At 45.4% G+C, this 12,112-nt stretch overlaps 1 protein-coding gene across 1 annotated transcript in view; it reads right to left on the minus strand.

The window, feature by feature from the left end:
• The window catches only part of Dnah8 (dynein axonemal heavy chain 8), a 220,937-nt gene that overhangs the window by 94,369 nt on the left and 114,456 nt on the right, over window positions 1-12,112 (minus strand). Inside the window, exons 62-67 of the mRNA XM_087898351.1 lie at window positions 10,952-11,105; window positions 8,575-8,739; window positions 6,452-6,678; window positions 4,548-4,666; window positions 3,045-3,148; window positions 1,679-1,855 (exon numbers count right to left, since the gene is read on the minus strand). Of these exons, the coding sequence (XP_087754477.1) occupies window positions 1,679-1,855; window positions 3,045-3,148; window positions 4,548-4,666; window positions 6,452-6,678; window positions 8,575-8,739; window positions 10,952-11,105 (946 nt within the window). The remainder of the gene's footprint in view (window positions 1-1,678; window positions 1,856-3,044; window positions 3,149-4,547; window positions 4,667-6,451; window positions 6,679-8,574; window positions 8,740-10,951; window positions 11,106-12,112) is intronic.

The following is a 12,112-nucleotide window of genomic DNA, read 5'->3' on the forward strand; positions in this document are numbered from 1 at the left end:
TGACATCCAAGATAAGGAAGACGAAGAGAGCCGGATCAATCAGCATCTTAAGATTCACCCAGCTTAGTGGTTTCTCTTTCATATGTCATTACATGACCCATGGAGGGAGTGCAGGCTATGACCTGGACATGGAACTAAGTGAGTACTATGTATTCATCATTTGACAGCTGCAGGAATCCTTCTATACAAAGCAACACGGGCAAACAAAAGCAGCCCAAAGAAGGCAGAGAAAAGACAATGGCTTTAAAGCAAAATCTCTGTCACGAAGGCTAGGGCGATGGCTAAACAAGAGCTCAGGAGGACCAGAAACCTGGAGGAGTGAGGAGTGGGCCCAGCTATGAAGAATGGCTGTGACTGGGCAGTCAAGGCTAGGGAAAGCAGTCCTGGCAGGCGGAGGGGTCTAAGACATCTAGGTCCATCTAAAGGTAAGAGGTCATGATTATTCTAGAACTCTACAGGTGCTTCTGTGTGGGCGGGTCATACTGTATGTAGAGACAGAATAACTAGGGCAAAGTTCAAAACTTAGGAGCCAGGTTGTTAGCAGCAGCAGAAGCAGGTATACAGATAGATAGATAGATAGATAGATAGATAGATAGATAGATAGATAGATGGATTGATTGATAAGTGATATATGATTGATAGATGAGACAGATGATTAACAGATGATAAGTTGAATAAATAGGTATAAATAAAAGATACTAGATAAATAATAGACAGAACACTATCAAAGTGCCCAACAAATTTGATATTCCTAATGCCTACATGAAACTTTAAGAATCCATGAGGGATTATAACATCTATGGAGACCTATAAAATTAAGTACATTGACTCCAGATAATGTGAATAAGATTGGTGGTCATGAGACAGAAAGGCCAACCTCCTGCCTCCAGAGCCACGCCCTGTTATATGTACTGTGATATACACATACCGTTTAAGCTGCTTGGTAGGCTGAGGCAGGAGCATGGCCTCAGGACTACTCCTTCTTTTGAAATAAGAAAAAGGAGAAGTGAGAGGGGAGAAAAGGAAGAAAGGTAGGAAAAGAGGGGAAAAGGGAAGTAGAGGGAAAAGGAAGAAGGGAGGGAGGGAAAATGAGGAAGGAAGGAAGGAAGGAAGGAAGGAAGGAAGGAAGGAAGGAAGGAAGGAAAGAAGGAAGGTAAGAAAAAGGTGTCCTTCTTTCCTCCCAGCTGCAGATGCCCAGCTTGGAACTGTATCCTTGGAGAAGTGAGAGCCACAAGAGGGCCTTAAAGGGGAGTGTCTAGGATAAGGCTGTCTACGTAATCTGAATCCATCATGCTCTTAGGAGACACGTCCCACCAGAGGATCCCCAGCCACATGTGTCCCAGGACAGCTTTGAGTGCAGCCCAACATATCTGTAGATGACAATGTCATGTCTCAATGTCCAAAGATTGTACAACCCCAGGTTAGGCCACTGTCCACCGGCTGTTTCCCGGGGAAGGCTGGTTCAGAAAAGCAAGCAACAGGCAACAAGAAACAAGCACACAGTAAACCCTGCTGCCGAGGACATATGCCAATGGAGACACAAGTCTCCAGATGAGGTTATGGACAGAGCTAAGAGTGCCACTCTGCTTCCTGATTGCAAAGTTCCAGGGTTAATGCCACATAAAGAAACCAGCACCAGTAGGATTTGCTGCAGGTGGGAGAAGGGGGCCGGGCTCACATTCAGGGCAGCCTCTGCTTCTTCCAGGGCAGGTTTGGCCGCCTCCAGTTTGCTCTCCGCTTTCACCTTCTCACTGTCGATTTCATCCACGATCTTCTGGGCTTTGTCTTTTACCTCCTGGACTTCATTTTTCACTTTGGCTGAAGCCTGGGCACTCACCGTGACTTCCGCCAGCACCTGGTACAGCGAGGACACCAAACTCTTTAAAGCCAAATGTGTGGATGTGCATCCAAGAGATACTTATGTAGTAGAGTGTAAGACAAGAATATAAGAGCAAAGCTCTCCATCCTGTATTTTAACTTGCACTAAAAAGTACTTCAAGGCAGCTGGAGGAATGGCTCAGCCATCAGGAGCACCGACTACTCTTTCAAAGGACCTGAATTCAGCTCTGACACACCCACATCAGGTGGCTCACAATCATCTGTAACTTCAGTTCCAGGAGACCAGATGCCCTCTTCTGGCCTCCATGGGTACTGTATTCATGTGAACACATACAGGCATGTATATACACATGAATAAAAATTAAACCTTTAAAAAATAGTTCCTCTAAGTGGTACCCTGTGATACATCATGCTCTGAGCTATCCTTGAACTTAAAAGTATATATAGACAAAATGTTGCAAGATTTCATAAAAACAGTATTTCCAGTCTAAGACCTTTTAGATAGTTAAAACAATTCAAGTACAATGGAGTAAAGTAAGAAGCCACATTGAGTCTCCAATAATAATTATAATAATAATAATAATAAATAATAATAATAATAATAGCTAACATTTGTTGAGGGCTTGGCACACACTGGGACAATGCTTGCTTAAAGTGCCATTTAATTCAGCAAACTGGCTATGGGTCCAAGCTTGGGGTGCCACTTTCAAACCAACTCTCAGCAGACTTTGAAAGCAGTCTGTAAGAGGTGGTTGGACACAATGAGCCACGCAGGTGTCCCATCCCTTCAGGGGTAGGACTTTGGGTTGTTGTTTTTTCTTTACTCCACCAACCCCTCTCTTAGCCTTTTCCTTACTCAGAAAAAAAAATGATGAGCCTTAGCTCCTCTAAGAAATTAGAGCAGGGAAGGACCTCAGAGATAAGACTTACTACATCTCACAGTTCAGGAGAACGTGCACAGACAGACGAGTGAGAGCAAGAGCTTAGGTAGAGAGAAAGAGAAGACTGTTCTAGACCAGGCAGAAGATGTCTTACCACACCTACTTTGTTGGTTTAGGTCCTGTTTGTTTTAATACAGTTTTGAAATAAAGATTTTTTATAAGTAATTTTAATCAATTTTTTGAGAATTGCATACAACGTAAAAATGCTTTTTAAACATGGGGAGACATTCCTTGTTGGTGGGGACAGGGTACGTGCAAACTCACTTCATCTGCTTTCACGGACGCCACGGCCAGTTCCTTCTCCTTCACGGCAAGATCCTGTGAGAGTTTGGCAACAGATTCGCTTGCCTCCATCAGCTTGTCGAGACCTTTACAAACACACGTGTCCTTGCCAGTTACGGCACAGCCTCACACCAGGTACATACTCACTACTGAGTACACTCAGAGCAGGCACAGTGTGTGACATACAGCCCAAACACAGCGTGGCTCATTACAGACAGACAGATTTTATATATATATATATATATATATATATATATATATATATATATATATTTTATTTACATATTTATTTTATTTATTTACAGATTTTATATATATATATATATACATATATATGTGTGTGTATGTATATATATATTTAGAACGAGACCACTTTCTTCCATGCCCAGCTTTTCTCGTGGGTTCTGGCGATCCGAACTCGGGTCCTCTCGCTTGTGCAGCAGACACTTTACCCACTGAGCCATCTCCCCGGCCCCCAGTTTTGTCTTGTTCCAGTTATGCTTTTTCCTACAAGATGGCTTTTCCTGGTCAGCAAGCAGCATTCAGGGACTGTGACTCACACCTGACACAGTGAGCCCAGGACTAAAAGAACCATCAGCCATGGTGCTAGACAAAGAAATGGCCTCTGTTCACAAACAGACCTGGTGTTTCACCAGGCCAAAGGGCATTTGATAACATGACCTACTTTTAATTATCAAATTAATATTTGTATTGAACAAACACTCAGAAGTTCAAGGTCATCCTGGACTAATATTGAGTCAGAGGCCAACGTAGAATATAGGAAATGCTATCTCAAAATACCAATACAACTGTTAAAAAAAATTCATATTTAGGGACCAGAAGGATGACTCATAGGTTAAGAGTCTGCATTGTTCTTGCAAAGAACCTAAGTTCATTCTCAGTGCCCATGCAGGGCAGCTCACAAATTTCTGTAACTCCACCTACAAAGGGACTCAATTCCCATATGTACCTGCACTCACATGCACACATACACATAGCCACATACACACACATAGCCACATACACATACATGCACACAGTCACACACACAGCAACATACACACACAGCTATATGCACACATACACACACGCATACAAAGACACATACACACAGTCATATGCACACACACAGCCATATACACACACACAGTCACATGCACACACACAACCACACACACAGCCAAATGCACACACAAAAGCCACATACACACACAGCCACATGCACAGCCACATACACACATACATATGCACATACAGCCACACACACACAGCTACATGCACACACACAAAGACACATACACACACAGCCACATACATAAACAGCCACATGCGCACACACACAACCACATACACATATGCATAATTTTTAAAACCTAAAAAAACGAAGAGTGTTTGATTTTCAAATGCAATGATATCCATTCAATAAGGTGTTGGGATCGCCATCAAACAAACCCTTTAAGAGACCAAGCTGGCCACTCCTCTTACCGATATTCATCCGCTCTGCTTGTTCATTGATGTACTTCACCTTCTCCGTATAGATGTTTTTATAACCATTTATAAATGAGAGGTATGATTTGGGAGTCACATGGGCTCTTCGGCGGTATCTGAAAATGGAATATAAAAATAGCCCCTCTCAGACACGCTACTGTCTTCCTGTGAAGTGCCCCGTCGCTGCACCCACCGTGAAAGCTATGGGCAGTACCTGCCATTCCAGAGGGCCACGGGGTCCTTGACCTGACTCTTGCCCTACTCGGGCCTGGTGTTTCAGCGTATGGGAAGCTAGGGAAAGGATGCTGCATAACCCCATCAGGGTTTGTAAAGATTAAAGAAATTAGCATGCTCTGTCAACAGGAAGTTTCTGGATAGACCGGGGGCGGGGCGGGGGGGGGGGGTGAAGCGGGGCTGAGGCCAATGGGCTCTGCCACACACTTTCACTTAGCTCCTGTTTGCTGCTCATTATAGACCAGCCTCTCCCCTGTCTAGCTGGGTTGGCCTTGAAGTCCAAACAGCCACACTGGATTTGGGGTTCAACTCTCTGTGGACTTTACACTTCAGTCATCATAATCACCACAGAAATAAACAAAAGAGGTGATTTTACATCAGAAACTAAGGTCTGAGTCTAGACTCTAAAATCTTACATTTCTGACTTAGAGGCTCACCTTTGGGGTTCTGGGGGTTTTAACATTTTCAGAGTTTCTCTTGTTTTTGCCTTTTGCTTGTTTAGAACGGACAAATTACCGCTAGAGCATTTTGCAAAAGTGTTCACTTTGTAAAATCATTTTGTAGAAACCATTCTTCCACTTAAGAGAATAGGAAATGTTTGAAGGATGTAGCTGAATTTTCAGAACTCAAGAAAGGCATTTTGTGGCCGTGTGAAAAGATAAAAAGGAGATTGATGGTAGACGCAGAAGGAATAATGTGTGCACGTGTGCCCAATTGCGAGGATCCGTGCCCACTAACTCCAGAGAGTCTGTGAAACACCTAGGATCGGTTAGGAGGGATGGTCTGGACATGGTCCTAGCAGAAAGAAGGGGTTGGCATAAGCCAACACTTCAAGGCAAGTGCATCCCCCAGAAGTCCCAGCGTTACCCAGACTCTGCATAGAAAAACAGGCATAGCTTTTCAGGTAGGTTCTGCGTCTTGCAAAGCCCCCCCACCAAGCAGGGAGCTCGATATTCTGGCAGCCCCTGCAGACCCTTCTTTAGTCCTAGCTGGCATCTGTATCCATCTTGGCTCCCATGCATTGTGGAGCAAAAAAACCTTACAGTATTTCTAAGCACCATGGCCAGCTTGCTTGGAATGAGCACACCATGACTGTTCTTCCCAAGTGGTCCTCCTGCACCCAATTAAAGTCCTGTTTCATAATTAATCACCAGAATAGCTTTGATAAGACTCGGCTATGCAAATGCCAAGCCTAGAATGTTCCCTCAACATAAGGTAATAAAGAAACTTAAAAACAGTGTCCTTCTTTAATCAGAATAAATAATGCATTGGGATGAGAAGCTCATTTGAAACCGTTTATAAGGAATTATTTAGGTCATTTTCAAAACAAAATTAAGCAAATGAAACTGTGATTCATTAAGCATCTGCTACTTGGAGTCCTGGAGGGTACAGAGGTATTTAAAAGTATGGCCCCTAGTTAATTTTTAAATCTCGCTTATCTGGCATCTTTTCATTATTTAATTACTAGGAAATCAATGCAAGAAAGATGTGGTGTGGCTGGGCCTGCACAACCAGGCTATGCCAAGGGTCGCTTACTGGTCGTCACATTTAATGCCCCTTTGGAGAGGACTTTCCGGCTCCAGTTCCAGCAGCTACAGATCTTATGGAACCTCGCTTCCCTTTGGAAACAGTGCTCACAGCTGCCGAGCTTCTGTAAGCTCACGCACCTTTGGAAGTAATTCTCGCAGCTCTCAGAAACCATGTCGTGGAAGAGTCCCATGGTTTCGACAACCTGCCTCTTGGTCTCACTGGAGCAGACAATGTTATAGTCGGCAAGGAAGTAGGAGGCTACGGCAATCAGGGCCTCCTTGGGCCAGCGGCTGAACCAGTCCATGGTGCAGCCCGAGATCAAGCCCGGGAACTTGAGGGACCGGGCCCGGAACTTCTCGCCAACCTGTGAGAGAACAAGGTCAGAAGGTGTGAGAAACACAGAGAGAAGGATGTAGTCACACCCTGGGCCAGCCGTGTGACGCTGAAGGTTAAATAAGACCTCAGGCTGCAGCAGAAGACCAAGTCAATGTTTAGCTGGCGGGAGGTGTGGTGCTAACCTCTTCCCCGTCCTGGGAAAACGGCCACTGTATGGGGTTCAAGTCCAGGAGATACCTCCTAAGAGGAAAGTGACAAACTGAGCTCTTGACACAAGGTCGAGGGCAGGGGAGGCCTGGACATTGGAGCAAGCACAAATGTCTTGGTGGAAAGAAGATTTTTCTAAACCCTCCCTTTGGCTATCTACTGAAACGATAGACCCCACGAAATGTGAATACCCCTGGACTCTCACTCTTGCTTCCTGAAGGAAAAGGCTAAAGCCTGGAGCCAATAAGAGGAGGAGCTTGTCAGACCACCCTGGAAGAGAGACTGAAGCCCAGACAATGACAGTGGGCAGGACCACACCTTGGCAGAGCCACCCAGATCCTGCCTTCTGTCTAAACTCAAACCTCAGGACAGGGCCCAGAAGGTGGACTTGGGGCAGTGAAGGGGCATGTCACTGGGCCTATTTGTCCTTCCTTCCAACGTGACCACATTGAATAAATTTCCTGTTCTGCTGTTTATTATTAATTTGTCCCCTTCTGGTGTGGGAGAATTATCTGTATTCTGTCAATCATATTTTAATAAAACGCTGATTGGCCAGGCAGGCAGTATAGGCGGGAAAGCCAGACAGGAAGTAGGGGTGGAGCAAAGAGACTGGGAGTATTTTGGAAGCAGAAGCTCTCTCTCAGCCATTTCTGTGTAGGCCATCGAAGAGGCAGCATGTAACTTGCCCAGCTGAGAAAGGTACGGAGCCATTATGGCTAACATAGATGAAAATAATGGGTTAACATAAGTTATAAGAGCTAATAAGTAGCCTGACCTAATGGGCCAATCAGTTTATAATCCTATGGAGTCCTGTGTATAATTTCTCTTTGGGATTTGCCGGCTGTTGGGGTACCGGGCGGGACGGAAATCCCAACAAGCCGGCCCCTCATGTTACACCCTTCATTGGCTCATTGAGTACTGGTGGCCAAGGCCGGCCTCTGTGAGCTGCCCAGACCTCAGTCTCTGCCCCTGACAGGCAGCTTAAGGAACAGCTGGGCGCTCTAGGGAAGCAGTTAGGGAGCTAAAGAGACTTCCTCCAAGTGTCTGGGAAGTGCTGGTTGTGGGAGAGGAGCTGGGTACAGTTTACAAGGCAGGCACAGAGTGGGAAACTCAACTGAGTACGGAGAAGAGTTCTGACGAGCAGGGCTGTCTCCACCCCCGAGAGCAATGCGACTCTCTGGGGCAGGGCAGAACTATGCAGTAAAACATCCCACGAGGATGTAAATGTCCTACATGTGCTTTCTAGCAGTGTTTCTCAGCATGGTAGCCACTGACTACACATGGACAGGAAACACTGGAAATGGGGCTACCAGGACCCAGGGAACTAGATTTTTATTGTACATGGGACAAATGGCTGCCAGACTGGTAAGCGCAGTGAGCTAGAAATACTCAAAGTTGGAAAATGCATCAAGAATAGTCTAGATGTTTTATCCATACTGGAGATATAGATGGGTGAGATTGTATCACTAAATTCCTCACAATTCAAATAACACATGTCTCTTGTTAATTTGTGAACTGTTCAGCTATATAGTATAGCCTCAAATAATTCATATATTCTTAAATGGCTTAAACTGGTGATGAGATTTGAGGCCAGGGAGCATGGTGTTAGGGAAGAATTCATTTTAGTTGCATGAAAGAAAGGTTTGACCAAACAGCCATTCAGAGAAGGTCTCCTGCTAGATGCATGATTCTGCCTACATATAGAGCAAAGACTCACCGGGGAAAAGCAGAGAACAACATGCAAATTCTTCCTGGATCTGGTGATGAAGTATTCATACAGGTTGTCAAAGGTGGGAGGGTGGCGCGGCAGCTCCCTCTTCATCACTGAGACCAGGCCTTGGGTGATTTCATCCATCTCGTCTCGGGCAAACAAATTGGAGATCTTTGAGGGACAGGCAAGAAAGTGAGGAAGCCATGTGAAACTTAATTAATAATTTCCCACTGCTGTGAGTCTGGTTAGCCACCCTCCCTTTGCCCTCCCTCCTTCTCCCTCTCTCTTCCTCTCTTATGCTCTCTCTGTCACGCTCATGCACGTGCACACACACACACACACACACACACACACACATCACCATCCCCACCACCACCACCAAGACACCCTTCCTGCTGTTCCTCAGCCACACGCCAAGTTTGCCAGACATTATCAAGAGCACGACTCTTTTATTGAGCACAGTAATCAACAGCAATTCACAGTGCACCCCCTCCCCATGAAGAAGCTGTCACGCTAAGAGCGGTGCCCCCTTCACTCCTCCAATCAATGCTCTCAAGTATCCAGTGATTGACTGGTCTTCTCAGCTCTACTCCCAAGACATTTTACTTAGCCCCGGTCCCATCAAGCGCCAGCAATCACCCGTGTGCTAGCCAGAGTCAACAGCCGCAGACCTGCCCTTGCCAAGGGAGCGCTTTGGGGGCTTCCCATTGGCTGGTATCTGGGAACACGGCTTTGGGGCTAACTCTTCCCTTACTAATTGACAAGGTGTTTCCCCTGAGCTTAAACTAATCATGCAAGCACTGCCGATATATGGTCAAGGCCTGTTTTTCTCCTACGAATCCAGAACTTTGACAGCTGTGGACGGCTCTAACAAGGTCTTCCGACTTGGAATCCCACACAGGCTTCCCTGAGCGAAAATGTGATGTAATAGCATGGGGTACACACGTCAGCACCTCTTCCTGAAGGGAAGGCATGTTTTATATAGACCTCAGGGAAAGCACAGGACACCTAGACATCGGTTCCCCAAGGCTATGTGTGTGTGTGTGTGTGTGTGTGTGTGTATTGCCATGTGTGGGGGGTGTACTTTATGTTTTCTGGTGTGCATGAACACACATGTGGAGGACAGAGGACAATCTCTGTGTCATTCTTCAGACACCATCCAGATTGATTCTTCAGACATGATCTCTCTCTGACTTAGAACTCACAAAGTATGCTACACTGGCTGGCCAGGGAGCCCAAGAATCCACAGAGCTTTACCTCTCCAGCAGTGGGATTCCAAGAACTTACCACCATGCATGACTTTTTATTATTATTATTTTTTAAAAATGGGTTCTGGGAATCAACCTCAAGCAAGCATTTTACTGACCAAACTGTCTCCACAGTCCAGGATGTCTCCTACTTATGACCTAGTTGGGCACCCTAACTATAGATCTCAGCCATTAGTACAGCTATGTGCTGAATGCTAGCGACCTGATGGAGTACGAAAGGTGGGTGGTCATGGGAAACAGGAACGCAAGGACCCACCCCACCTGCTTCCAGCAAACAAATTCATTCAACCATTCCACACTCCCAACTGGCAAATAGGTGGAGCGGTAAAATAAGGCATAGGGCCAGGCTGAAGGTAAAAGTTAGGCCAGAGCTGTGTTTAAGATGGAATAAATAATATATATATATATATATGTATATATATATATATATATATATTTGGAGGTAGGCAGCATTCATTTCACAAAATACAAAAATAAAATGAAATAACCTACTACATCGTGTGTACCTAAATCTCATTTCTGAAGTCAGGAATGTATGCAAAGCAATCCCGTTTTTGTAAAGTTCCTGTTCTTCCTGCACAAATGAGATTTGGATTTAGAGGCTGGGGAGATGGTCCAGCTGATAAAGCGCTCGCCTTGCCAGCATGAAGACTTAAATTCAGTCTCCAGAATCCACATTTTAAAAACTAACAAAAGCCAGGTGTGACTTAATCCAAGTACTGGGGCCCTGAGTTTAAGCCCCAGCACCTACATAAAAAGCCATGCATAGAAAAAAAACAAGCAAACGAAACAAAAAGTCATGCACAGTGGCGCAATGTTTGCAATCCCAGCACTGGGGAGATGGAGATGAGCAGCTCCCTGGGGCTCACTGGGCAGCCAGAGTCCCATGCACACCAACAAATCTCTTGCCCAAAACAAACAAAGCCAAGAAAGGTGGGTGGTGACTGAGCACAATGACAGCCATGCATGTCTTGGAAGTTCCACATGCAAATTCACACGTGTGCACATATATCCGCATACATACATACACCTAGATGTGGGCCCACGAGCACACACACACACACGCATGCACATCCACACTTTCTCACTGTGAGCTGCCCCTCTCTGAGACCCACCTCCCCCGACGACAGCAAGTTATTGAGGTATTCCAGGAACGCCTCATCTTTTATCTCATTGTCCGTGAAGATGAAGGTGATGCCTTTGCCTTCGGCCCCGGCAACTTTGTACAAGTTCTTCAAGTCCTCTATTAGATTGCTCACATTGTAAGACCTAGAAGAGAAGCAGCAGGTGACTTTTCAAAGCTGTGAATGAAGCTGCAGAGATGGCTCCGCAGTCAGGCGTGCTCGCCGCTCTAGCAGAGGACCCGAGTTTGGTTCCCAGCTCCCACCCTGGGTAGATCAAAAGTGCCTGTAGCTCCTGTCCCAGGGGACCCAGTATCCTCTTCTGGTCTCTGCAGACACTGCACACACGCCTTGAGCATACGGATGAGTAAGCACACACATACACATAAACTTAAAGGTAACCCATTAACATATATAGTCATAGTTTATATCAAGGCGCAGTAATAAACCATGATAATTAGAGCAAAAATCTGCATTTGCTCCAACACATATTGAGTAATGGTGTCTGCCAGAAAACACGGGGGGTAGAGATAAGGAACTACATGTTACCATTCAGAATAAGTATGTTATATACATCTCGAGAACAGAGAAGTGGAGCATTTAACGGAGGTGACCCGGAAATAATAATGGGACAGGAAAATGAGCGTGAACACTATCCAGCCATTCTAATCAACAGATCCTGTCCAAGGGAATATACACCTAACACCTAAAACTAATCTGAAATCTGGACAACTTTGGTTTGGGGGGTGGGGAAGTCACAATGAATTATGAATAAAATTAGTGACAAATTATATTATGCAGCCATGTGCACAGCTTACTAAGTGGCTAGATACAGACACAGCCTACAGATACATATGCAATTTGGCCTAAGGAACCAAAATACTGTGGTGAGCAGGCTACTAGTTATGAGTTACTAGCTTTTCTATCCACTTGTTTCCTGGCAGACCTAAGTGTCACTGGGATCACAGATTCAGATACAGGCAGGAATCTGGCTCAGTACCAACAAGGGAAGAAGTACTGGGGGCTGGCGTTTCTACCAGCTGGAAGAAGTACACGGCCCACTTAAGGACAGAACCATGGCTTAGCCAGCCACCAGAAGGTAGACTCTGATGCAGCTTTTTCCAATTATCTCAAGAGAAGTCAGCAGTCTATCTT

This window comes from Myodes glareolus, chromosome 18, assembly GCF_982192425.1.
Source record: "Myodes glareolus chromosome 18, mMyoGla1.1, whole genome shotgun sequence".
In the NCBI taxonomy this organism is placed as follows: Eukaryota; Metazoa; Chordata; class Mammalia; order Rodentia; family Cricetidae; genus Myodes; species Myodes glareolus.